The sequence below is a fragment of the Carassius auratus genome, chromosome 49, assembly GCF_003368295.1.
Source record: "Carassius auratus strain Wakin chromosome 49, ASM336829v1, whole genome shotgun sequence".
In the NCBI taxonomy this organism is placed as follows: Eukaryota; Metazoa; Chordata; class Actinopteri; order Cypriniformes; family Cyprinidae; genus Carassius; species Carassius auratus.
The window spans coordinates 15,344,548-15,369,004 of record NC_039291.1 but is presented as its reverse complement, the minus strand read 5'-3'; the positions used below and the strand labels follow the sequence as shown (position 1 = coordinate 15,369,004).

Genomic DNA, 24,457 nt, shown 5'->3' with positions numbered 1-24,457 from the left:
CTTCATTCTTTACGTTTTTAAAGTTCTGTAACATTTTAAAAAACCTTTACCGATAGTTTAATGTTTTAATATGTGTGTATATATTCATATTATTATATAAATAATACAATAAAAAATAAATAATAAAATAAATAAATATGCGGTTTAATACAATTACATAGTCACCCAGCAGAGGGCGCCAAAACCCTGAAATAGCGTCAGTTAAAAAAATAAAATAAATACATTTATACGTTTATATTTTTCAGAAACAAATGCCTTAAAGACTTAAATTGACAATTAGATTAATTGAGGACCGAAATAAAAAATAAATAAATCTCCAATAATTATAAAAAAAAAAAAGTTTCTTAGGTATTGTTAAGTGCTTAAATTCAAAGCACAGCCTGATGAATCAAGATTATAAGAGTTAAATAGCATGCCATATTTTAGTTTCTGTTTACATACTTAAGTAATAATAACAACAATAATAAAGAGAGAGCAACAGTTAAGACAAACTTTTATTTACAGCATCAAGACGGTCACTTTGAAATGTGTTGCCATTAAAAATATTCTTTACAGTGACAAATCAATATACAGTTATATCTCTAACATGAGCTGAACACACAGAAAGACAGACACAGTTCTTCATAAACACGTGTTGACCGGAGCGGCCGCTCTCAAGATCAACACACACATGGCTTTTTTTAATCAAGACTCGGAGATACTAAAAATAAAACGGATTAATTTACATTTAATTCTTCTTTCCCTCAATATCGAAGAAAAAAAACAAACAACTTTAATTTTGTACAAACATGGCAAAGAAGAAAACAAAAAGTTTTGACCCTTATCAGATATTTAAGCAAGGCACCAAAAAAAACTAAAACAAAGAGAGAAATGCGAGAGAACCACAGCAAGGCTTCAGTAACAGAAGCATGAAAACACAGCAGCACACAGAGACGAGAGCACATCCTGAGCAGACATCAGTAGATGAACTCTCCTGGGACCTCCTGCAGGGCGCAGAACGGCTCCTCAAACTTGAAGCGTTTGGAGATGGCCTTCTGATCCGGGGTCAGGCCGTCTGTCTCAGAGGACTGACGGCACCCACCGAGGGTGTAGGAGGCCATCACGATCAGCTCCTCCTCATCTTCATCTTCATCAGGGCTCTCGTCCGTCTGGAGCCAGCGGTGTCTGAGACAGTCTTCAGCCGTGGCTCGGCTCCTGAGGACAGCAGATCATCATCAGAACACATATGATCACAGACACGTTCATTTTTAGCATTAAATGTTCTCTTGAAGGGATAGTTCATCCAAAAATGCAAATTCTGTTATCTCTTACTTATCTTCTTCTGAGCTCAACTGAACACACTTGCGGATGTTTTGAAGAATTTTGGGAACCAAACAGTTGACGGTAGCCATTGACTTCCATAGTATGAATTTCTTTTTTTTTATAGATGGGTGCCGTCAACTGTTTGGCCGTCAACATTCTTCAAAACATCATCTTCAGTGATCAGCAGAAAAAAAAAAAACAAAAAAAAAACGTACAGGTTTGGAACAACATGAGGGCGAGTGAAATTTTACATTTCAGGTGAACTACCCCTTTAAGAGAAAACCTGTGTGTGATATAGACTTCTTAATGACATCATAATCCAAGATGTGTTATCATTTGAGGAAAAACATCAGTGGAGACATTAGTAAATACTAACAAAACTAATTAAAAGATTTAATACAGCAACAACAATAATAATAATAATACAAATTATAATAATATTCATCATAACTACTGTTCAAAAGTTTGGGGTTGGTAAGATTTTATCAATGCCTCTGAAAGAAGTCTCTCATGTTCAATCAAGGCTGCTATTAAAAATACAGCAAAATTAGTAAAACAGTGAAATATTACTCCAGTGTGAATCCTCTGTTTTCTGTGTGAATCTGTGTTAAAGTGTAATGTATTTCTGTGATGCTCCGCTGTATTTTCAGCATCATTCCTCCAGTCTTCAGTGTCACATGATCTTCAGAAATCAGAATAATATGATGATTTACTGCTCAAGAAACATTTCTGATTATTATCAGTGTTGAACACAGCTGTGCTGCTCAATATTTCTGTGGAAACCGTGCTATATTATATCTGTCCGGATGAATAGAGTTGAGTGTTTGTATGAGGGTCTCTGTCGGTCTTACTCCGGCTCTTTGATGAGCAGGCTCTTGATGAAGCCGATGGCGTCTCCGTCCAGACGCTGCAGCTCCTCTTCACTGTAGCTGATGTTGATCTGAGAGATGTTGAGGAAGGTCTCCTGCTTGTTGTCCCCCAGGAACGGAGAGATCCCCGTCAGCATCACGTACGCCAGGACACCGATGCTCCTGTCACACACACACACACACACACACACACACACACATCACAAGAACACACCAAGAGCTCGTTTAGAGGAAATCACACCGAAACATGTTCAGATGACCAGAGAAGGATTCACGGAGGAATAATGAGCTTCAGGAGGAGGGAAAATAACTCACCACATGTCAGTCGCTGTGCTTATTGGCTCATAATTCAGGATTTCTGGTGCTGGAATGAGAAAGTAAACCGGTTAAACAAGGTCAGTGTGTCCAAGTGTTTGACTGGCGGTGTGTGTGCAGCATTATCTGATCAGGGTCTGCAACTAACACTCGCCAAACACCAGTGAAGACCAGGATGCAAAACATCTAAATACTGAGAAAATGACCTTTAAAGTGGTTCAAATTAAGTTCTTAGCTATGCATATTAATAATAAAAAATTACATTTTGATATATGTACGATAGGAAATTTACAAAATGTTTTCATGGAACATGATCTTTACTTAATATCCTAATGATTTTTGGCATAAAAGAAAAATCAATCATTTTGACCCATACAATGTATTTTTGGCTATTGCTACAAATACACCCCAGAGACTCGAGACTGGTTTGTGCTCCAGGGACATATAAAGATGTAATCGGATGACAGGCGTTCGCACTCAATGCAATAATAAAGAGACACTTATAACATGCATTTAAAAATACAATATATGCTCAAGTTTATAATGAGACACTAAAAACATTTCAAAAGAGCATTTCCCTGCAGTTTCCTGCCAAAACAAAAGCTGCATGGTTTAAAGTTTGAATGCAAAGAGAACCACAACTATTAATATTAGCATTATATTTAATAATAACAATGATAATATCAATTACATACATATATTATGACACAGTTTTAATTGATTTGTTTGCCTTCAAACATTAACCCATAGAGCTTTTATTATATATTATTATATATTATCTATTATATATATATATATATATATGTTGGAGTTTGATCATCAGATAATGCACAGTGGGCTTGTTGTTTCAGTAAAGCGTGCTCATGGCAGCTGTGTTCATGTTGTTTCTGGTCTTACCCACATACTCCGGTGTGCCCATGATCTCCCTGAGCTCCTGACCGCTGCTGACCAGCCTGGACAGGCCGAAGTCCACCACCTTTATATCCCCGACAGGACACTCGCTGGTCAGGAGGATATTCTGAGGCTGGAGGAGAGAAACACGACAGACAATAAAGACACCGCTCACGGAAAGCTATAATCAGAACGGCGCTATAATGATATGTTCCTAATTCTGCGGAGTATAATCACACACTTGTAGCTCTGGTGAATAAAGCTAATGTATTCAGTCCAGTCCTTCAAACACCGCCCTCACACCTTTATACACCCAATCAGATCCTGACGTACTTTGAGGTCCAGATGCACCACGTTGTTCCTGTGAAGGAAGGAGACTCCCTCCAGGATCTGCTTCATCAGTCTCTTCACGTCTCGCTCACTGAAGGCCTCGTCACGGTCTGCCACACACTGGGTAAAGATCTCTCCTCCGGCAGCGCTGGACACACACACACACACACACACACACACACACACACACACACACACACACACACACACACACACACACACACACACACACACACACACACACACACATTCATCCTTCAAGAAATGGCTCACCCAAAATACTCACAGTGATATTTTTGTGTGAAACAGTAAAGGAGAGTTTCTGAAGAATCTCCACGCTGCTCTTTTCCATGCATTATATTGATCAAAACAGCCAGTAAAGACATTTATAGAGTTACAAAAGATTTCCATTTCAAATAAATGAAAAATAAAAATAAAATATCCCTACACATCCTGTTCTTCTTCTAAATATGCAAGCGTTTCAGTTCAGTAAAGTGCATCAGTGCATGATTTCAACTTATGCTTAACAGCAGAATCCCTGGTGAAAAACTACATTACCCATGATGCTCTACAGAATCCACCAATCACAGAGCTGTAGAAATGAGGACTAAGCTCTGCCCAATCCTATGTAGCACTGCAAAACATTTAAACACTTGAATATACATCTGCATATTCCGCAATAAACTTCAAATACAGTGTTTCTATAAATAAACAATCTACAAATTTAAATGATTGTTTTAAATATCTGCATTATTAAGTCCTTTGCAGTGGATCATGGGATTGTAGTTCTTCACTAAAGCCGTTAATACACAGTCTTGTGTCTTTGTTTTTTGGCTTATACCAGAGTCTGCAGTGCTGTGATTCTCCCTGTAGCTGACTGGTTTGTTTAACGCTTTAACAAAGATGCTTCTAAAGGCTCCTGTATTTGTGTGAGGTTTCTGTTTACATGTTTTTGCAGCTTTGAGCATTGCAACCAATCACAGACGTGTTTGTTGAGTGTCTGAACGCAACATTTTTTATTTTATTTCCAGTCCGTTCAGAGTGAACCGTTTCACTATAACCAATATATAGACATACTGGTTTTACTGGTATTGGTAGAGACAACTGAAGTTTTGGTACAACACTAATATTTAACGTGCAGAAAATTCCATTATATCAGGACACCTTTGCTCAAATCCCAATCTTTCAAAACCTCTAATTATGAGCAACAGTAACGCTGATGCTCAAAACACCAGGCTTAACCGGCTCCATCATTAACACAGCATCATGTTTTTCAGAGATAAGCTCTGTGTGAAGGTGGAGACGTGTGTTGAAGAATCAAACTAACCTTCATCTTTAATGAAGATATACATCACAGATAAACATCACACTGTCATTTTTGGGTCAGCTATCTCTTTAAGTACCAGTGTGTTTTAATATTACTAATTTAGCTTAACTTTCAGTTTCAACTATTCTCAGGTGTTATTTTTTTTCTTATCTCTCTCCATTTAACAAAATGTTTTTAAAAGTTTTAGTAAATTAAAATAAATGCTGTTTGGAACCCAGCTTTTCATTTTAGGTTTCCATTTTCCTTTTTTTGTATTGTTTTATCTAATTTTATTTCATTTTTAGTTTAGTTGATGTTTCAGTACTTCAACATTTCTAATATTTACATTTTACACAGAACATTTACATTATATTACAGCTTTATTTCAATGACTAATGACCATTTTTAATAGTTTTAGTTAACCATGACCACATATAAACACACACACAAACCCCATTCTATTCTGTCAGATCTAAAGCAATGCTCAGTGTTGATAAAACAGTACATCAGGACTGTCATGTGACCCTCGACGCCTCACAGCTGTTAAACATGTGCTTTCAGAGGCTCGTGTGTCGTGCTAAACCCAAGCGGAGCCGAACCGATCCACAACCGACAGAGCCATGCACACATCCAGCCAGCAGAGAACTAGGTCATGTTTCGGGGCCGGATGAGGGTACGTCTGAGTGATCACATCACTAATGCAACGCAGGGGTCAGCCCACACTACTCCACATAGTTTTCCTCTGGATGGCCTTCACATTAGAGATCAAACAGATCTATTCCCAGAAGCTCTTCACTGTCAACTAACAAAAACACACTGAGCCGGATATATATATATATATATATATATATATATATATATATATATATATATATATATATATATAAATAAAGGTAATACTTAGAATAATACTTAGAAACACATTAAGAAGAAGTATGTCAGAACTAAAGCAGCTGTATGGTGAGAGAGCAGAGGCAGAGAGAGCAGAAAACACTCCTCCATTTAGTCCTCGGCCTCCATTCGGGCTCTGATCTCACACCCCAGGAGCTGCAGTCGCTGTAATCTCCTACTGTGGAGGAGGAAACCGCTGAGGAGTGAGAGAACGGCAAACATAAACAGCATTACCGTCAGATCCACCATGTGCTGCCGGAGTCAGTGACTATTTTTGCGTTAATCATTTGTGATCCAGCTTCTCCTCCAGAAGAAATGAGTGTAAGGTTTAATGAACCTTTGCAAATCGCTTTCCTAATAATGTGCTTATTAGCAAGTTTCACAATGAATGTGTCTAAAGTAAACAGTCCCTCATAGAGCGACTTGGAAGAGAGGGGCGGAGTCAGCAGAGCTCATTAACATTTAAAGGAACATGTTACAAAACCGCACACTCTTAAAAGAGCTGTTTTTGACGGGGTAAAAAAGCTGTTGTTTTACACTACCATTGAGAATTTTTAACCAAACTGTGTTACAGGCTTTTCATTAAGACCCTGAAGAATCATATTAATAACTTTTGGAAAATAGGCATCTGATGACCTCTTTAAACCAGCAGTGTGGGCAGGGCTTTCCCAACCCTGGCTCTGGAGATTAAATCCACCGAGTGGTGGACGATCCCTCCCTCTCTCTCTCTCTCGCTCTCAATTCAATTCAGAAGGCTTTATTGGCATGACAAAAAAATACATTTTGTATTGCCAAAGCATCAAAAAACAACATAGAAATTGCTCTCTCTCTCTCTCTCTCTCTCTCGGGGCCACGGTCCGGCCGCTCACGTGCTGCCGCTGAGAGCGATGACATTATGAACTCCCAGCTGGAGCTCTCGCCTCAATGAGCCTGGCCCGATCCAGCCCCCGGGGCCCCGACTCACCCCAAACAGCCACAGAGCATGAATAAGCCCTCTATCATTCCATCCAAAACCACATCCCCTCCTTTAAAACGTCCCAGTGCCCCGAAATATCCCTGACCCAAGTAAAGATGGAAAGAAAAGAAAAAGCTGTCGGCTACAACTGGCTCTTTCTGGATTTCACACACTAGATCAGAGAGAGAGAGAGAGAGAGAGAGATGCATTACGCTCCACTTCCCCTCCATGGAAAGAGCACTTACAGAGCGCTGCTATCACACCAGACAGTGCTGACGCGGAGAAAAGGGCTAATTTCAGGCACTTTACCCAGAGACACTTCTGCTTTTCTGCTTCTGTATCATGTTTTTGATCTAACCCCTAATAAGAGCTCAACAATCGGCTGAAAAAATGACAAAAAATGCATGCAATTGGTGTGAACCCTGGTGACATTTTATTATTTTAATTATTTCTATTACTGAACTGTGTTATTATTTTGCTGAAGCTTTTGAAATATTGTGTTTGATAATGGGGGAGTCAGAAGGATACATCGTCGGGTTACTGGCTTGTTAATGCAATCAATTCTGTAGACAAGATTACAGACTTTATTTGGTTTGCACTGTTTACTAAAAGTCTGCATCCATTTAGTCTGGCTCATGATGACCTTATGTGACCTCTCCGGACAGGTTTATAGACCCCAGGTGAATTCATCTGGAAAAAATGCTTATCCTGCTTATCGGGGTCAAAGTTGAACATTTGCTTGGGCAGCAGGTTCCTGGTCTTGTCTGTGGATGCTAATCTGCCGGTGTAATCTATTATCTGCCTAATGGCTCGTCCGACCCCCTGGGTCTTGGCAAGATGCGGTCAGAGCAGATTTACTGCACCATATGAAGGCAATCAGGAGCTCACTGACAACTGCCGTCTAAAACAGGGCCGTGGATCGCTGCTAAAGTTATTACATTTCATCAATTACTCACTGATAAAAACTCAGTCCTGCCTACCTTGCAATTTGTGATGGCTGGACACTCCATACAACTAATCAATGACAGAAACACAACTGACCGGCCGGTTTGACACCGTTACGCTAGCTCTGTATACACCAGCTGCTCCAGTTATTTATATCTATTTATTTGGAAGCAGTTTGACTAATCTACTGCAGATTTAGGCTTTGCACAGCGTGTGTGAGCTAGCGTGCATCACAAATTATGTGGAGCCTTGCTGTTAGTGGGATGGGTTTGTATCGACTGCCGAAATTAGCTAGAGTTGTCACGATACCAAAGAGCTTGAACATGTGCAGCATGAGCACCAGTGCACTTACATGAGTCTAATTAAAGCGTTGTCAAGAGAAACAAATACAACAACAGATGCATGAACTAGTTCAAACAAGCACAAAAACAGTTTTATCTGTCATACATACTGGAGAAAAACAGCAAAACATTGGTCAAAGGCGAGACTTTCCAACATGCATGTCGTTGTGCATGCTATCAAGTGGAGATTTGTGTTCGATTACATTACTTCACAAGTCAGATTACACTTATCACATGAATAGGAGATAGAGATGCACAATTATCCGAATTTCTTACCGTGATAACATACACTTAATCATTCAAAGTGGAAATTTAATCGTTCAAAGTCCTCATGTTGTTCTGCGTGTTTAAGATGTGTTTTTCTTTTTCCTTTCTACAGGTTATCTTAAGGGTTTTCCATTGTTTTAGTTTTAGTATACCAGAACAGTTAGGGTTGACCTGCATGTTTTACTGTATTTAAAGAAACCAATCAGATGTGTAGTTGACATTTAAAGCTTAATACTAATAAAAGTATAGAGTGTTTGGCAAACAATGGTAGAAACATCATTCAATTGTAATTACAATAATGAATTAATCGCAATTAAAATGTCAGGGGTATAATCAACAATTATGCTTTTTAAAAAACTGTGTAAAATGTATCCGTTTAATATTAACAAGATTGCCTCTGTACTATTTTATTGGTGTTTTTCATTAAGAATAATAATGAATGCACCATTTTCAAGCATTCATTCATTCGGTTTTGTGATCAGTAATACTGCTCTTTAGTTTATAAATCAGTGGGAAAATTTCTTCCCTGTAAGCATTTGGGTTAAAACTGAAGCACAACTGAGTGCACAATGGAAATAACAAGAATAATCTTAGCAAGTGAAACTATTAACACCCGTCTTGGTTTCTAAAGTACATGAACAAACTGTAAAATGTTGGTTATGCATGCAATAAAAGTGGCAGAAAATCCCAAACGATTTTTAACAATGCATTCTGGAAATCCCCCTATTCTTTGATTCGGGCTCTGGCTTGCATGATTGGAGACAGCTGCCGGTGAAGGACAGCCGTGTGGGCAGATGATGAGCGATCTGAACTCAGCTGAACACATGCCATCGCTGGTGGGTGAGAGGAAACGAGAGTGACCTCGCTGCTCGTCCAAACCCAGTCGACTGATATAGATCGGCCTGCAGGGAGTCACCGGAGAACATGGGATTGGTGTTGACCAACGAACCCGTCGATACGGTCACGCACGCCACCAGATAATCAACTCTTCCTCATCACAGTCCATTCTTTCATGGCTTCTCTTCTGCTCTTCCTCAACACGACTCGTTGTAAATGTAGGCATCTCGTCAGTTTCCATGGTTGGGAAGAGTCTATGGGCTCTGTGTGTGTGGAGGGGCAGATTAAAATTCCTGCGCTGACCCCTCTTCCCTCGCGAGGTCAGTCCATTCACGCCGGACACTGGGAACCGGGTCAACCGGGACAGAGGCAGCTGCACCAACCGACACGCTCCACCCGCTTTATACTGGAGGATCTGCATTATATTCCAATGCCAAAGTGCAAATGCTTTGACATACGTGTAGGGATTCAATTCACATTCATAATAAACCTCAGGAATTAGCAGTCGCGAGTTTCTCTGAGATTCACAAATGTTCTGATTCGGGTTTTGTAACATTTTTGGTTGGTGATACTGTTTTTTAGAACTGTTGTACAAGTTACCATGCATTACATTCACAATATAAATTGATTAGGGATGTCAACGATTAATCGAGGACCGGGCTAGTGGCCAACTATAAACCAGAACAAAGCACAAATGCAGCTTTAAAGCCCAAACGGCATCCAAAAGCATGGCCACGATGTTACATTTTCCAGCTAACGAATTGTCCTTTTAATACACAAAGCTTTTATACCACACTGGTCATAATCAGAGCTCATCACTTTTAAATAAACAATTGCTGGATTCAGAACAGCAATTAAAAGGCGTTGTAACCGATACGTTTCTGGTGCATTCAATTAGGTCACTAAATGGTGAAGCCACAACTAATAGCGCTTTTGCTGAATATATCTTACTACTAAAATACTATTATTAATCTTTTTTTTTTGTGTGTCAGCTCTTTGATCGCGCTGGCGTCTTGCGCACACACATCCCACATATTGGGATCACACTGTGGAATTCAGTGATTTGTTCAGCCTTTAAACCCTGGTCACGTTTGGTTACAACTCCGTAAAGCTCTCTCCAAGATCATGCTGTGTTCACGTTATTATACTTGATTTGTAAATACATGCCTATGATTTTGCAAAAATAACTTTATCTTCTTGCCCGAGCTCAATGTTGTTCTGTTACTTGATATCAGGCGTCTGTGAGAACAAAACACAGGGGTAAAAAGAGACTATACATTTTTTTAACCTGAAATATTTCAATGGGGGGAATAAACTTCACTGGTATCAGACTGAGATCAGTTTCAGCCAATACTGAAGCCTAGGTATCAGAAACCGTATCAGACGTGAACAAGGTGGATCCGAGCATCCCTACATGTTATGTCTAAAATGTAACTCACTCAATATTATTTTCATGTTGTTTGAACTGTAGTACAAGTTAAAATCACATTCGTGATCACACTCGTGCTGATATTCAGGAAAACGGCACTCTTGCATGTGTGATATGTAACTTTAATCACATCCTGTAAGAAACAAAACCTTTTCATAACTTTAATCACCAGTCTAACTTTGTTCTAATAGGCTTCATCAGGCAGTGAATGCTTTTAGAAGTGTTTTTATTATTACAAAGCAAGTTAGGTACTTGTTAACATCAGCTAGCTGTAATATCACAGACGATAAATATTGCACATGCACACCCCTAATATTGAGTGCATTAAGAGGGGTGAAGGACTCCAGCAGCTGTACAGTAAAGATGAGGAGCACCAGAAGGGCCCGGAGATGCTTTGTCCATAGCCCAAAGTTCAATGTCAATGTCAGCATTTGGCTGCAAGGGAAACCCAATATTCCAGTGCACACGCATGCATTACCACAATAACTGTGTGTGTGTGTGTGTGTGTGTGTGTGTGTGGATGCTGATCATTGCTGGAATAGCGAGTGCTCACTGGGGCATGCTCAGTTTCTCTTTGTGGAGGTTTATAGATGGATTAGTGCGCTTTAGTTTTCACTCGCTCCGTGTACTCGGGTTCATCTCTTATTTCAGCATGCTCCGCTGATCTGAGCTCAGTCTCCATGTACTTCCTTACTTGGATACGATGGGATTTTACCTCGATATATTTGAGCCTGGATGTTGATTACAGATTAAGGAACGGCCCAATGTATACTCACAAGCCTGAAAACCAGTAATGCATCGACTGAATGAGATCCAACACCACAACAGAATAGATAGTAGGGCTGCACTATTAAATCTAATTTCTAATCGCAATTACAGTTATTGATGCCACAATTACGTAATCGTTCAAAGTCCACGTTATGCATTTTTTATGTTATCTTAATGGTTTTTCCATTGTTTGAATTTTAGTTTTAGTATAACATTATCATACCATTCTTATTTTTACTTTAATTTAAAGAATCCGGTCCGTAATGTGAGGACGTTTCACTTTGCTTCTCACAGATATCTCTATCCTCGTGCAAATAGACCATTTTTACCCTAAAATGAGGGATAATTCAGTGGTTTTTGTGAGGTGAAATGAGTAATTATGCAGGATCAGCGTGACTAAGCCATGTTTGTGTGATACTCACTACTCCAGGACGAGCACCATCTCGCTGGCCGTCTCGTAGACCTGGTGGAGATTGACCACTCGTGGACAGAGCGCTGCCAGCTCCAGCACCGCGATCTCGTGGAGGATCTCCGTCCGGCAGTCCTGACCCTTCCTCCTCTTCCTCATGTACTTCGCTGCATAGGTTTTCCCTGAGCTCTTCTCCACACACTTCCTCACCACAGCAAACTTTCCTCTGACGGGGAGACAGAACGTGTTAGGGTGAGAAGATCTCAGACATCACACCAGATTGTGTAGGATCACACAGCATTCAGTGCATATTGAATAAGTCTGCATGTATCAGTCTCAGCAAACCATATCACTCTTTCACACAAACACACGTGACGCTCGCTGGGTTTTCAGAGTCTGCATCTCAATATTTGAGGACACGAGTCACATCAGCAGCTTTACAGCGTTTACTACCGTCAAACACAGCCTGAAACTCACAGATCTTCACTAAAAACAGTGTTCACATGAATATTCACCAAGATTTGGCTGATTTTTACATCCCATAGAAGAGCATGGGTCACACACACACACACACACACAGACAGAGAGAAAGGCCGGAGCCAGAGGCTTTGAGGGACGTGAAAGGGTGCAGCGGGGGGCGGGGGGCTGTGTGTCTAAAGATGGCACACTTGTTATCACTGCGTCTGAACGTGCTTTTGTCCCGCTGGGATATTTGCAGGATGAAATCATCAGCATGCCCAAACTGACCCTCTGTGTCCCACTTTCAGCGCTGAACTAAAAGAAGCAGGGGAACACGATGAGACAAAACTCCTCTAGCCCCCGACACACGTCCCCTGAGGAGATTCTGGGAGTGATGATGTACTGCACAGATACAGGATGAACCGTGTCTCTTCTGCAGCACACCTGGAGGACTCGGTGTTATAGACAAACCGTCTATATGAGCTAAAGATTTAATTACTATTTAATTCAATAAACTGAAGTGTAATAAAGCAATTTCAAACAAAACTTTTAATTTATGATCATCTATAATATGTTGGCAGAAAAAAAAAGGCAGCCGACTGAAGATATATCGTAGGCCTATTCTAATATTGTTTACTCAAACGGCATTTAAAGAGAGAGACGTTATTTTTTTAATAATCATGTTTTTGTCACTATTTCTGAACAAGTTTATGATTAGGCATTATACACACCAGTGTTGGGTTAGTTACTATTACTAATTACATCATCAATATTGTATTTAAATTACTCTGTCTGAAACGTAACTTAGTTACTCAGTAAGTTTAAATCACTAATTAGACTACATCTTAAAATCCCTATAAACCTTAATAGAAATTAAACTTTATTCTTTCAAATTTAGTCAAACATAAAATAGTTTAGCCTTTTAGCTTTAAAACAACTGTAATACTTTAATTTTATATATGCATGTATGTATGTATATATATATTTACATTCAGCTGATGCTTTTCTCCAAAGTGACTTACATTTGCTATATATGTCAGAGGTCGCACGCCTCTGGAGCAACTAGGGGTTAAGTGTCTTGCTCAGGGACACATTGCTGTCTCACAGTGGATTCGAACCCGGGTCTCTCACACCAAAGGCATGCGTCTTATCCACTGTGCCAACACCACCCCACTGTAACATTTTTATTGCAAAAAATTTAGTTTTCTTTGGTTAACAGACAGAAATACTAATCGTGTGTGATTTGTTATAAGGCAGCAGATTTAGCAGCTGACGCTGTGAGCACTGAACAATCACACTGCTGTGATCATATCAAATATAAAAAAATATTATTTGGCTATTTTTGTCTTTTGGAAGCTGCATTTAAATTCCACTTGGCTCATAAATCTGTGTGCATGGTTTTTCTATTAATTCAACGGCCCGTCGTCAATTATTCCTCACTTATTCTAGATGACACCCATGCCTAAAAAGACAGCTTTATGATGTTTAATACATTTGGCTGCTTTTAGCCTTAAGGATAACATAATCAGAGACTATTTAGTTTTTATTTGAATGTGTTCATTTAAAACTAGACAAGCTTTCTATAGACATTTCTCATGTCTGTCAAATTTGTTGAGTTTGTGTCGTGTGGAAAGTTGCTCATAGAGACCTAGACGGCAGAAAGTGCACCCTGTTGGTTTTGTTTATTTTACAAAAGCACAATGTGTTGTTATTGTCAGTCTACACAAAAGCAGGCCCTTTTTTAGATTTGATTGATTTGTCTATTTTAAGGTTTCTCTGTGAATCAGGAAAAAACTGAAAGTGAAAGAGCTGGAGCACAGATAACTGCATATCAAAAAACATCAGTAAAACATCGGTGTTGGTCATTTCGATGGATGCATGCTCTGCTGGTAAACACATATTCATGCAGGAAAATGGAAACGGATGGAAAACAACTTTCCGCATTCCTTGTGAAAACTTGAGTCACATTCAGCCCGAAGCATTGCATCTGATGAATTCAAAAGGACAGATGAAGAAAACTACTCTTTTGTTTTAATTGGCTTGTACGAACAATCAAATGGCTGAGCTGAAGTGAAAAAAAAAACAGTCTTGTTCTGAGCTGGCTTAATAAAATCTTGCTGTAAAATTAAGCAGCTCTGTAATTGGTGTCTTCGCGAAATGATACGCATACAAAACCCATCTAACATGTGTCCCATGGAACAATCAATATCTTGATGTGAATGTGCAGGAAAGGATCAGTGACTGATTCAACAGTCAGTTTGAGGGAAATAGGCCTTGTGTACATAGAAAAAAGCCTTAGATCTTTGAGTTCAGCTCATGAAAAATGGAGGCAAAAACAAATGTTGCATTTATAATTGTTTTCAGTGTCGTATCAACCCTCATCTGTTCCTGCGTGTCACATGACTGTCATCATGCAGTGACCAGTGAGGTTTAATGTTACTGACATATCACCAAATTTCAATATCGGTCAACAATATGGTTGTGCATCCCTAGATTAAGTTAGCTGCCTAACTACTATGACTAGAAAATATGAGCGTGCTGCTACAGTACTGTAAGTGTTCGAACAAAGCGTTCATGAAATCCCAGCGGTCTCGTAATCGCTCTGATTGAGACGGATTCAGAAACACTATAGCACCATCCACTCCTTTGAAAACCTAATAGGCTTTGACTGCCCTTGACTGCGCGGCTTTGGCATACCTTCTTTTCCACAGTGTGGTGTTAATCTGGTCCTGCTGCTCAAGATACGAATGCCACGAGGGAATGTGATACAGAAACTAATCTCCTCACATTACACCTGCCACTCAGCCAGCCAAAGCATGGACGTCACAGGAGTCTGTAACTGGGCAATAAATCAATGACCATAATCATCACAATATATGTTTCCCTTGACAGGATGGTGCATATACCAGCATTGGTGAAAGTTACTTTATTAGTTACTTAATTATATAAAATACGTAATAACAATATTGTTTTACTCCATAAAAATGTAGCTAAGGCTGGACACACACCGATTTGTGCCCCGAACGATAATTTAGGAAAAAAAATGGTATTGGCGCATTCAGTGTGTTTGTTTGTTTTTTTTTTTTTTTTTTTGGGGGGGTGGGAGGGGGCTGTGGGTTAATGACCTGAATCACACCATTAATGCAGGCAGCAAAACTAAATGCAATTGTTACATAACCATTTTAAAAGTGACAATGTATCATTACTGCTTAGCTTAACATATGAAAGTTGAAAATTCAACTATTAAAGCATGACATAAGATCGCAAAAAACTGTGAGTTTAATGTAATAATTAAATGTGTAATCTTAAAAAAAAAAAAAAAAGGGATCAGCCATTTATATTAATGTGATACAGAGATGAAGATCATAATATTGTTCACACAAGGGAGCCACAGGATATCAAATCCTGTAAGAGCTCAGTTTAAAGACTGAAAACGGTTCATTAAATTTACTTAAAAAATTAATTATAATTTCATAAAGTTTAATAAAGCCCAATATAATAAGTATGCAAAAACTGCAACCAACTGAAGAAAGGACACGATATTATTGGGCCATCTCACCCCATCCTATCTGTAACTAATCACTACAACAGTTTGCAATACAAGCAGATGATCTACAAATGAGATTTTACAGACGATTCATGATGTGGTGCAGACGTTTTGTCAAAAATGACTTCTATTATTGTATGGAATTCAAAGCGCCGTGTGGTTAACCCAAGACTGACTTCTGAAGCTGCTGGAAGCACAGACTGTGATTTGGAGACTCTTTCGGTCATGTCAGCACATTTCCAGAGCCTCTGGACTCAGACAACACCCGAGCGCTATGTGCTTTTCACGTGTGGCTCTAGGGTTGACGGCAGGGTCACGGTTTATGTGAAGTAGTGGTCATATCAAGAGCAGATGGTCTGTGTGTTCGATTACCAGGTTTACATGGTCAAGTTAGAAAGTTATTCAGAAATTCTGAGACTGTGAAGTTGCAGTTTGTCTAAAGAAGAGGGTTTACAATGCATTTTTGCTTGTCGAATTAAAACCAGACTCTGGATAAAGAATACAGATGATGATGCGGTTTCTTTTTCTTTTTTAAATATGGAGTCTAGTTCTGATTGCACTAGATTTCAACAACAGTCCTTGCAGTGGTCTAAAATTTTAAATTATATTCATGCCTTTCTATTAAAACAACAACAAGATCGTGTTTGGATTTAAAATCTTGTATAACTTCTTATTTCATAAATATCACAATGTCTTTTTTTCCTTTCAGCCCTAGTCTCTGCATCATCTTTTCATTTCCAATTTGATCTCTGCACTCGATCGCATCCCCGCTGGTTTCTGTCACTCATACTGACTCGATCTGGCAACTCTCTTTGAAAAGTGAATGATTTCTGGTGGCTTTGTTTCGTCAAATCACTGCAGGCCGCTTCTCATCAGGAGTGACAGTTTTAGAAAAGCAAACTAAGTCAGGGATGGACGAGAACATCGTAGCGGTCTTTCGGACACACTACAGCGCTTAAAAAATAGTCAGCTGTGAAAAAGGCTTAAAACTATTTTCCCCATGTCCTTTCTGCCACGCTACACTTAATGTGTTATATGAGGGAAGCAGCGCTTTATTTTCTTCCAAGTGAGCAAGTGTGTACTTTATCTAAACACCAGAGAAAGTGCTGCATTACTCATCAGCAGACATCTAGAGAGAGCACAGGTGATTAGTCTCCGACGGGTGACAAAGCTCTTAAAGACAGGGAATGAAAACAACATATGACTAAACAGTCCCATCAGCACACGCACACTCACAGAAGAGTGAAAGCTTGTTCTGTTTGTTCTGTGTCTGGGACATGGAGGAATAATGAACTCTGACCTGTGACCCCGGCGCGGAGGGAGCGAGGGGCTCCTGTTCTCATGCTCCACAGAGACTGCTGAAATATCTAAGAAAGAGCATTACCTCACCTGAAAGCCTTTACACTGTTTATTTAGACCTGACTATGTCCTTTCAGCACCTCGCTCGTTAAACGGTGGTAATTATGCACCACAGAGATCTGGTTTTCATGACATGCCTTAATGCGGACAAATAAGTGACTTTACAAACATCAGAAAATATGGAAAATTTCACACAATATACACGGAAAAGTTTAAAAAGAACAGCATTTATTAAAAATAGAAATTGTTTCTAAAAATATAAGTTTTATCTTTTTTATTTTATTTTTATTTAACTTGTCCTTGCTGCACAAAAGTATATATATATATATATATATATATATATATATATATATATATATATATATATATATATATATATATATATATATAAATAAATTACTTTTACGGTAGTGGTAGCGGTAGTGTTTATTGTTACAAAGGATACGATTAAAAGGGCAGTGGTGTTGGGAATTAAAGTGCTTGCAGGATCATTAAGTTAAATGTATAATACATATAAAATGTATTTTGTAAAAATACCATATTGTTAATAATAATATTATATATATATATATATGACCCTGCTTTACAGGTTCACAGTTTAAAATTTACAATTGTAACATAAAATTAAATTACATTTTGATCTGAACAAAAAAATTATACCTGGTTAATATCGGTAAAAAAAAAAAAAAAAAAAAAAAAAAAGTACTTACATGATTCCTAAAGAAAACAAAACAATTGTAAAACAGTAAAATAAATACACTCGTCAAACCTTTTCAGTTGGATTTCAAAGGTTTTAATATTTGTATTTATATTCAGTGTGGAATCACCGAAACCCGACTGCCCGCCTCGACACTCCCCACATGAGCATCTCTTCACACGGGACGCAGCGGGACCGAGGCGCGCCCTCAACGGTGGACATTACCACAAAAGCACAAATGTATGGAGCCAAAAGAGTCTCAATAAAGATAAATGCACACACTACATTCACATATGCACACACAGGATTCATAAATACTCACACAGGATACACAAATGTGCACACAATTTACAAATTTACACACAAAATTTAAAAAGCACAGAAGATTCACAAATGCATACAAAATTCAGAAATGCACACAAAATTCAGAAATGCACACAAAATTCAGAAATACACACATAATTCAGAAATGCTAACAACATTTACAAATGCACTCAAGATTCACAAATGCACAGAACAAGATTCAGAAATGTATTTCTGATGCACACACACATATATCTTGATTTACAAACTGCTTGCGGTCTGTGAACTTCACTGTATTTGTGTGTGAATTTTGAGACTCCTCTGACTTGGCTCAACACACAAATGCATGGAATGATCAGCAACCAATCAGATGTCTCCCTTCTTTTAGCCAATCACAAGAACGCACTCCACGTGGTTGTTTACTTATAAACCAATCACATGAACTCGTTCACACAACCTATTTATGAAATTGTATGGAAATACAGATGTTTAGATTACAATTCAGGTTTATTTTTGTTATTTTTTACAAAATATAAATTTAAAAATGTCTCAATACATATAGCCCAGACTGTGACTGCAGAAAAAAAGTTAACCATGGATTCATAAATTTGCAATAGGCAATTATTTCATTTTATTGAAATATTTTAATGAAAGTAAAAACAAAATTATACCTTTTTGAATATTTTAAGTATATCTAAATATTCTTTTGGATGCAATATAGAAGTCACTTTAATTATAATATTTGGTCCCTACATGAAGAGAGAGTCAGTGGTCCGCTGAGAGAGGAAAGTGACTCTCCAGCTGCAAAAAGTGAGTCGCCGCTGCGTGAGGAAAGTGAATCATTCGCTCAACTTCACTGGGTGAGGAAAGTGAATCATTCGCTGAGGAAAGTGAGTCGCTCGCTGCGTGACTCGTGAGAAAAGGGAGTCGTTCCCTGCGTGAGGAAAGTGACTCTCTGGCTGCGCAAAGTGAGTCTCCTGCTGCGCAAAGTGAGTCGCCGGCTGCGTGAGGTAATAGAGGTGGGAATCTTAAGGCACTTAACGATTCGATCCGATTCCGATTCTGGGAGGACCGATCCGATTCCCAAAACGATTCTTAATTAATTATCCTGCTGTGCAAAAAATACTCTAAACTTTTATTTTAACCAAAATTGGAGTTACTATGCTTTTTGTATATAGTTAGAATATCTGTTTGACAGTATTGCCAAATTAAAAATGATTATCAATATTTATTTTTCAATACTTTTAATTTAATAACAGTTATTTTCAGGATTAACAAACTCTGAATGAATGGTAAGCCATACAATTGCAATGAACAATCATTAAGAATAAACAGTTCTCAATTTGTATGACAGGGAGAATTAGGGATTCTAAGATGTGATCTTTACACTCACTGTAGAGTGCGGGGACAGCCGTCTCACTAAAATAACGAGGCGGGGGCAAAGTGTATCGTGGCTCAAGTACCTGTAACGTCGTGCGAAATCCTTGGTTTTCCACAACGGAGTACGGGTGCAGATCTTTGGCAATAAAACCCGCCACTGATCGGGTAATTCGTTTTGCCTTTTCAGAATTCGGTGGAAGCTTTGCTACTTGATCCAGGGTCCTTTGAATGTAACCGGGAGTGTTCGTGATTGGAAGAGAATGCTGTTTCTCCAGCTCTGAGTGGAACACACAGTATGGCTTTTATCAACGACACCTTCGGTGTCTTCTGAAAATCCAAAATGTTGCCACACATCCGATTTTAAATGAGACGGTGCAGGTCGTAGTTTGATTGGCTTACAAGTAAACAATCCCCCACGTGGGGTGCATTCTTGTGATTGGCTCAAACAAGGGAGATATCTGATTGGTTGCAGAACATTCCCTGTTTAAAAAAAAAAGGCATTTGTGTGTCAAGCCAAGTCAGAGGAGTCTCAAAATTCACACACAAATGCAGTGAAGTTCACAGACCGCAAGCAGTTTGTAAATCAAGATATATGTGTGTGTGCATCAGAAATACATTTCTGAATCTTGTCCTGTGCATTTGTGAATCTTGAGTGAATTTGTAAATGTTGTTTGCATTTCTGAATTGTGTGTGCATTTCTGAATTTTGTAAGCATTTGTGAATCTTCTGTGATTTTTACATTTTGTGTGTGCATTTGTAAATTTTGTGCGCATTTGTGTATCCTGTGTGTGTATTTATGAATTATGTGTGTGCATGTATGAATCCTATGTGTGCATATGTGAATGTAGTGTGTGCATTTATCTTTATTGATACTCTTTTGGCTTCATACAAATGACGGCACACTTCACTTCTGTACACCGAACCAGGAACAGTTCTTTCACCCTCCATTACTAGCAGCAATATTAACGCTAACATTAGTGGCGTGCCCTAAAGCTAGTATTCCCTGTCACTCTGTCGTTCAGAGATGAAGACTGTCATCTAGCGGCCAGGATATAAACTCAAAACGAAACAGACATGTATCTTGCATGAATTTTTTTTATATCGATATTCTGTTTTTGAGAATCGATACAGTATCGCCAAACAAAATATTGCGATACTCGCATGTATCGATATTTTCTTACACCCCTAGTCAACCGTAGCAAACAATTGAGCTGGACAAACCAATTAATTACACAATTTCAAGAATTTTATCTGAAGTATATGTTCTGTAAAAAAAAAAGGGTTCATATTAGCGCCATATTCGCCAATACCGATATATCGACAACAGGCACACAACAGCCGATAATATCTGCAAACCGATACATCGGTCGAGCTCTAAAACACACATACATTAATTTAAAAAAAAAAAACATTTTTATGCAAAGTTCTGTGAAAAACTACATTAAAAAAAATATAAATTTCTATACAAGCCGCACAATTTGACTTATCAATAATGTCACAGTTTAATATTTTAGTGCTTAGTTCTGTCTTAAAAAGTTTGCTAAAAAAGTTGCCAATGTGGCAGCGGTTGGTTAAAATGACATTTTTAGACAAATTTACACAAACACTTGGTCAGATCATCCCTGTCTTTCTGACACTCGAGCACTGAAAGGGCTTCAATAACAAACTTGGCTTTCACATGACATCGCCGTCACCCTACTGTCACCCGCTCTGTTCCCATGGTGCACAGCAGATGTTGATACTGGGTTTGTAGCCCTGTACGACTTGAATGGCATGACCATGATGTCATGGCACCCCACTCGGCTGTTAAAGCTGGAATTCTCTGGGAAAAAGAAAAAAAAGTAATTGGGAATACAAAGGGAAAAATATATAAAATCACACTGCACAGATCCGTCAATCAAGCAGCGGAACTCACCCAGAAATGAAAGACTGATGAAAGATGGGTGAGAAATTCCCAGCTGATGACATGCTGTTTAAGACAACAGTGAGACTATGGTGTCATCCGCTTTTACACCACAAACACATCCCTCCCAAATATACCAGCTTAATTAAGGGTTCACAGAGCTCTGTACTGAAGCTGAACTGTGGAACAAGTGTGTGATCGAACAAACAATCACAGCAGTTTTCATTTAAGCAAAGTCTGCCTTGAAATCTTTTAATTTAGTGTCCTAAATGATTTGCTGATAAATTCAATCTGTTGTCTCTCGCATCAAAATCCAGCCACATATTTGTTTAGAGCCGTTTAAAAGAAGAAAAACTCAGCAACATCTTGAAAGGCTTGAGGGAAAGCACATTTTCAGCTAAATTTCATTTCTGGGTGAACTATTGCTTCAAATCTTTATTGTAAAATGCATAAGTGGGATGCATTTCAGTTTATTAAATGTAGGGTTTTAAATGACATCTTTCCTTTTTATCACCAGCAGAAGTGTTTATGGCACGCTGCCGTTACAGGATCTGTGACACGGCTTTAAGGAACTTCCCACTAAGATGCATGAGATAAAATGTCGCTCAAATGTTTGAAAAATTACACTTTTCATTTTACATGGCACTCTTCCCATCAAATACCTCAGGCCTAATCTGCAGCGTGCAGAAGCTGCTCTCATACACGCAAGGCAAAGACATATTTTGTTGATCTAGTGTGTTTGGCTGCCATCCACACACAGTGGTAGAGCACTGGTTCTGATCCGCTGGGTGTTCCCAAAACACAGTGGCAGAGGAATACAATTATCCACATTCGGAGCAGCCAATCACATCCCTGGAATCCTGAAACGGCTGAGAGATTGGGAAAACATTGGACATTACCTAGTCACCGATTTGTCTTTCTCTTGCTTTATTGTACTCAGATGTAATTGGCCTAAACGGTGCTGGCGAACGTCCAGATAGTTGCACTTTCAAACCTCTGCCCATTAGTCCTGATGCGTTTTACAAACAAACGGATCAGAAAGACTCGCCTGCTGATGTTTGAGAGTTTGTCTTGTGACTAATACACTTCACAAGTGTCCAACTTGAGTTCAAACATCTGTCCATCACAACAAAGCTACATGTCTCTGTTCATCTCAACCAGCACTTTATTGATATTGGACAAATTAAAGTGAGTTTTTCTACTAGTTTTGCACGGGCATTAAACGCTACACAAGCTCCAAACTTTTTGTGCATGCACTGCACGTCCTCCTCAGTAAAAAAAAAAAAAAGACTAAGCGCAGTGAAGTCAGAGCAGTGTTTATATAGTGCTGAAGTCCTACAGCGGTTTGGCAAAGGAACACCCGCCAACAATACAGTGCCCTGTATGACTTACTGATTTAAAAACCACTGAGCCCTGGCATCGACGCAGTGTGCCATCAAACGACTGTTTTCCAATCATGTGATCCAGCTTTAATGCACTGCATGCAAAGTTTATTGGGTGTTTCATTAAATGTGCAGATCCATGTATGTGAAAGCCATCTAAAAACACACTTTAAAGCCGTGTAGATGTTAAAAACTGTGATGCATGATTTAAAACTGACTGAACTGTACGCAGTGTAAGTGATAAATACATTCAATAGCCTATCCTCAAAGATTTGGGGAAAAGCAAAGTCTGTCCATTAGAGCAATTGGAGATCAGAAGATTTGGATGATCTTTAAATATAGTTATTTTCATTAACAAATTAATCTGTTTGCATTGCAAGTAAGGGTTTTCGTGACTTTTTACACATTATCTTGAACGGATCCATATAAAATGCATCAATATCTGAAAGCCATCTAAATGACAAAGCAATGCAAAATAACACTCTGAAGCAGTGCAGATGTTGTAAACACTGTGATGCATGACTTTAACTGCTCACTTATTGATCAGCTAGCAATAAATGCATGCAATATCCATAACGCACAGGGAACATTGCATGTAAAATGTTTCCATGCACATACACAAATCCAGAACAAGTAGGATAACATGCCAAAACATATACTGAGCGTGGCACAGCTGACACACACACACACACACACACACACACACACACACACACACACACACACACACACACACACACTCAGGTAAAGGTGCGCCTCACCTGCCCAGCTCTTTGCCGGGGATGACGTCATAGCGCTCGGTGAACGGCTCGCTCCTGATGTCGGTCCGGATCTCGCGCAGCAAACCGGAGCGGTTCGGACCGGATTCACACCGGATACTGCTCCTGGGCTCGGGACGCTCAGGAATCATAACGGCTGTTATAAACGTAAATTCGGTTTTTGCTGTAAGTTACCTACAGCCGCTTTTACCTGCAGCTGAGCTGATATCACAATAAAACCGCTCCTCTCGCTAAACTTTAATTTAACAAAAACAACATGTAAACGTGTCTAAAATATAAACTACTGATAGTTGCATCTTCGATTAAAACTCCTCGGAAGTGAGCAAACACGCTGTAGTTTATGATGACTGCTCTCTCCTCGACTCGTCTGCTTTCATCCGCACCGACTCAACTAAAGCCAAGCCGAGCTCAGACCTCAGTTGCCAGGACAACTGGCGTGATTGACACCGCTGTCCGCCAATCACAATCAAGCTTTTACCGGAGGGCGGAAGGAGGTGGTCCTTGACGGTGACTTTGACAAATAAGAGGTGAACAATTAATTAATTATATAATTATATATTTGAGAAATAAGAGAGCGCGAAGTTGGGTTTTATTTTGAGAGGACAATGGAATCATATAATGTTTACAGGAACTTTTGTCACTCAAATACAATCATCCTCTGCGATTTGCATTTATATTTAACATAAACATTTACCTAAAATTACAATTGTATATATATATATATATATATATATATATATATATATATATGTGTGTGTGTGTGTGTGTGTGTGTGTGTGTGTGTGTGTGTATA

The 24,457-nt window shown here is 38.9% G+C and overlaps 1 protein-coding gene across 1 annotated transcript; it reads right to left on the bottom strand.

The window, feature by feature from the left end:
* Positions 1-476: 476 nt before the first annotated feature.
* Positions 477-24,087, bottom strand: LOC113066338 (serine/threonine-protein kinase 17A). Its single transcript, XM_026238242.1, has 7 exons — positions 23,647-24,087; positions 11,869-12,081; positions 3,711-3,855; positions 3,384-3,510; positions 2,487-2,535; positions 2,154-2,333; positions 477-1,194 (listed from the first exon to the last, which is right to left on the bottom strand). Exons 1-7 carry the CDS (start codon positions 23,793-23,795, stop codon positions 957-959), a joined length of 1,101 nt encoding a protein of 366 aa, XP_026094027.1. The 5' UTR covers positions 23,796-24,087; the 3' UTR covers positions 477-956.
* Between the last annotated feature and the right edge of the window lie 370 nt (positions 24,088-24,457).

Coding starts and splice junctions, on each gene's coding strand:
- LOC113066338 (XM_026238242.1), bottom strand. CDS start 23,795: ATGATTCCTGAGCGTCCCGAGCCCAGGAGCAGTATCCGGTGTGAATCC. Junction 3,856..11,868: donor ATGGTGCTCGTCCTGGAGTA/GTGAGTATCACA, acceptor GTGTGTGTCCAG/CGCTGCCGGAGGAGAGATCT. Junction 1,195..2,153: donor CTGCTCATCAAAGAGCCGGA/GTAAGACCGACA, acceptor TGCTGTCCTCAG/GAGCCGAGCCACGGCTGAAG.